The 4122-nt window shown below is 46.4% G+C and overlaps 1 protein-coding gene across 1 annotated transcript in view; it reads left to right on the top strand.

Annotated features, from left to right (window-relative positions):
• The window catches only part of DNAH1 (dynein axonemal heavy chain 1), a 176203-nt gene that overhangs the window by 71231 nt on the left and 100850 nt on the right, over nt 1-4122 (top strand). The window contains exon 29 of the mRNA XM_006028963.3: nt 518-706. Coding sequence (XP_006029025.1) covers nt 518-706 — 189 coding nt within the window. The remainder of the gene's footprint in view (nt 1-517; nt 707-4122) is intronic.

Here is a 4122-nt window from a genome sequence, read left to right as displayed (position 1 = left end):
GGCAGGGGGCATTCAGGGGGACTGGAGGAGCAGGCAGGGGATGGGGTTCCTTCCCCCCTCCTCCAGCCTCCCCTTCCCTGCCCCCTACTTACCAGCACAGAGTCCAGGTCCAGCTCCCTGCGGCAGTGAGCAAGGACTGCCGGAATCTCCAAAGTTCTCCGAATGTTTTCCAGATCGATTCAGAGAGCTTCGAATCTATTCAGACCTTTTAACTGGTCTCCTGATTTGATTCAGATTCAGAGATTCAGCTGCCAAATCGGGCCAAATCTCCATCGAATTGGCACCCAAAGCTTCACACAGCCCTAGTAGAGACCAAGTATTATTTGAAGTCCCTTAGCTACATCCCTGTGCACTGTGTTGAATAAGTAAGCCTCTTTGAATATGACTGGCTGGATTTCCAGTAGTCATATTTTCTCCTGTACAAATAAAGCAAGTCACCCTAAGTACTTTAATGGGATTTATAATCTTTAAATCTGAGTAGAAGTATTTCTAATTGGTGTTTTATTCATTGCTGTAGATGTTACCTGACACTGACAGGAGCCCTGCACCTAAAATTTGGAGGAGCCCCTGCAGGACCAGCCGGAACAGGCAAAACTGAAACAACTAAAGATCTGGGGAAAGCACTGGCCATCCAGACAGTAGTGTTTAACTGCTCTGACCAGCTTGACTTCATGGCTATGGGAAAGTTCTTTAAGGGATTAGCGAGGTGCAAACACAATAAATATCATTTTTATAAATATGCTACTATATTTATATAAAATAATTATAAATGATGGACAAATTGCCAGGTGTGAATAGCAAGGAATAGGTGAGGATGTTGATGGCGACAGGGAATAGCTAGGAGCCCTGGTCTACCAGTCTCGGGAATGACAGGTCTCTCTCTGTAGCATTTTGATTGGATAGGTATTTTGTGGTTCCAGAGCAAGTGAATGATGGAAGTGATGTAAAATGCCCATTGGAAGAAAAATAAAGGACATTAGTTATACCAATATAAAGGAACAGCTGAATTCTTGCAAAACAAAATTAAAATGCTTTCCATCAGTTTTAATTTGGAGCTGTCAGCAAATGATACCAGCTTGAATGTTCATGTGTTCCACCCTTTTCATAGTATTTTATATATTAGGCTGGGGTTCCATCTACATCCCTGTTAATCTTAAAAGGGGAAAATCTGCTAGTTAGGAGAGATTGTCTTAACCCCTGATGGAGCCTTTTTAGAATACCCAGTTTTTGTCTCTGTACCAAACAGTGGTAATCACATTATTCCTTTCACTCTTTCATCCATTGAATTCTGATAAATTTTTGGCAGTTTTTTGCATGTAGCTTTAATTTGTTCTTTGAACAAATCTAATGGTGAAAGCACCTTTCTCATACACAGGTGTGTCCTCCTGCACACTGCGGGCCTGAATCTTATTCCACCTCTGGCATTTTTACATGTGCAAGTGCCACAATACTGGGCACTTTGAAAAATGAGCAGTGCTGCAACGCTTGCAGTTCTATAAGTGACAAAATGCACGTCAGCATAAAGAAAATGGCAGCAGTGCCATTTTGAACTAAAACACCTCAGAGGTGCTTTAGTTCAAAAGTGCACTGCTACCATCTTCTCCACGCTGACGTGAATTTCACAGCTTATACACCTGCACGCAGCGCAGCACAGTACGCATCAGTGTGTGTGTGAAGCAGACTCAATTAATCGAGTCTGCTCAGAAGCAGCGGATCTCCAGTGCATTGCCGAATGAAAAGGTATGTGTATAAATACCCTAGGTATCAAAGTAGACTTAGGTGCCTAAGTGTAATTCTAATCTACCTTGTTTGAGTCCGTAAAAAGCAATTACTGCCAAAGGTGGGTTGGGGCCCTCTCCTCCTTGCTGCATTTTTGTAATTCAGTCTTAAGGATAAGATAATAGTAGAGGTGCACTGATACGTCAGTCTGATATCAGATCAGCACTGATATAAAAAAAAAATTGACCGTATTGGAAAATGGCTTTTTTTTGCCTGATGTGGCTGATTAACGTGGCTGATAAATGCCCTGTGCATGCGCTCAGCTGCAGCACGTAGGCGGTGAGGAGCACAGCCCAGCAGCGTGGAGAGCTGCATCCAGCTGGTAAGTCTGTTGTGGTGGAAGGGGCGGGGGAGGGAAGGAATGTAGGGGGAAGATCAAGGCCTCCACAGGGAGGGAGTGGGACTGGGAAAGGGGCTGGGGCTGGGGCAAGCACTACCCAGCAGCAGGGCAGGGCACTGGATGGAACCATGGCTCGTTTATGGTGATGGCGGGGGTCAACTCCTGCCGCTGCACACATCCCAGGAGGGCATGGAGGGGTGTTTGCCCCCTGGATCTGCACAGGATGGGGCAGGCTGCTGCTGCAGGCTAGGATTGGGGCTGCACTGGGCTCTTCCTGGCAGGGGTTGAGCCAGGCTGCGCTCAGGGCGGGGTGGGTGGAGGCGCTGGGAGGAGGGCTTGGGGGGTTACAGTGAATTTTGGGGTTGCTCCCCTCCTAGCACTGTGGCTGCTGGCTGCGAGTGCAGCCCAGCCCAGCCCCTGCTGGGAAGAGCCTGGCGTAGCCCACCTTGCCCTGCACAGATCTGGGGTCACATGCCCCCCGTACCCTCCCAGGGTGCGCAACAGCGGGGGGAGCTGCCTCTCCTCCCCATGCCCCCCAGACAAGCCATGGTTCCGTCCTGTGCCCAGCCTTGCCCCAGCTGGGCAGTGCCTGCCCCAGCCCCACTTCCTCCCTCACTGCGGGGGGCCCCCTATGCCCCTTCCCTTCCCCCTCCCCTTCCACCACAACAGTCTTACCAGCCGGACACTGCTCTTAAAGCTGCCGGGCTGTGTATCAGAAATCAGATTGGTATCAACCAATATGCCTCCTTAAAAATCAGCTATCGGTATAGACCCAAAAAATCTCTGTTGGTGTACCCCTGGATAATAGTGTGTCAGAAAATAAGGCAGACAAGATTCCTTGGGTGAATTTGATATCTTTTATTAGACCAACCCAAATAGTTGGAGAAAAGTGATTAAGCAAGCTTTCAGGTTCAAAAACACTTCGTCAGGCTAAGGAAGTATCAGCAGTTGGTGTGTGCTCTTCCTGGATGGAATGAAAATAAGTGCATTAATGGATTTTCAGGACTTAAACAGGGTGGAATAGAATTGTACTTAGGCGCTTAAATCTACTTAGATACCTAACAGGTGGAATAGAATCTAGCCCTATATCATATTATATCAGCTGTGCCCACATTTTGGCTACAGAATAAAATGTTATACAGGCAGTCCTTGACTTACAACCTTTCGACTTGCAATGTTTTGCACTTACAACATTTATAAATTGACACCATTTCAACTTTACAATGCCAGTTTCCACTTAAGATGCTTGATCCGATGCAGTGCCATGCCAGCTAACAAGTTCTCTGCGTCACTCATCTCCCTGGAGAATATCTGTCCAAACTTCCTTGGACGCTTTCTTTAAGAAAGCAACAAGACTCCAGAAAAACCTGCAGCCAAGACTCCTGAGAAGACTGTAGCCAAGAACCCTTCAAAAAGTCCAGCAAAGTCACCTCAAAGAAGTCCTTCTAAATCAATATGATTGCTATTTACAATATAAATATATTAATGTAGCTGTGTTACTCATCTATAATTGATTGAATACAAAATTCTGGGGTATTTTTGGTGAAAATAGCGTATCCGGCTTTGGGTCTGGAACCAATCCCCCATTTATAACATTGTTTCTTATGAGAAAATTGGTTCTGAGTTACGACGTTTCAACTTAAGACAGACAAGGTTCCTTGGGTGAATTTGATATCTTTTATTAGACCAACCCAAATGGTTGGAGAATAGTTATTAAGCAAGCTTTCGGGTTCAAAAACCCTTCGTCAGGCTAGGGAAGCTGCAGCAGTTGGTGTGTGCTCTTCCTGGATGGAATGAAAAGTAAAGAAGCCAGGGGCTGGGCTGGGCTGGGCTGGGCTGGGGCGTCAGTTGCCAGGTGTAATGTGTCAAAAATCTAATGTCTATGTTTAGTCCATGATCTCTAGTATCCAGGAGGCTGATGAAATGGAGCTCACAGGCTCGTCTCTGGGAAGTGTGCAAGTTTCCCTTGAGGATCAGGACTGAGAGATTGGAGAGAGAGTGGC

This window comes from Alligator sinensis, unplaced genomic scaffold (genome assembly GCF_000455745.1).
Source record: "Alligator sinensis unplaced genomic scaffold, ASM45574v1 scaffold610_1, whole genome shotgun sequence".
NCBI classification, from domain to species: domain Eukaryota; kingdom Metazoa; phylum Chordata; order Crocodylia; family Alligatoridae; genus Alligator; species Alligator sinensis.
The sequence above is the reverse complement of the archived record's forward strand: the minus strand, read 5'-3'. Positions and strand labels throughout refer to the sequence as shown.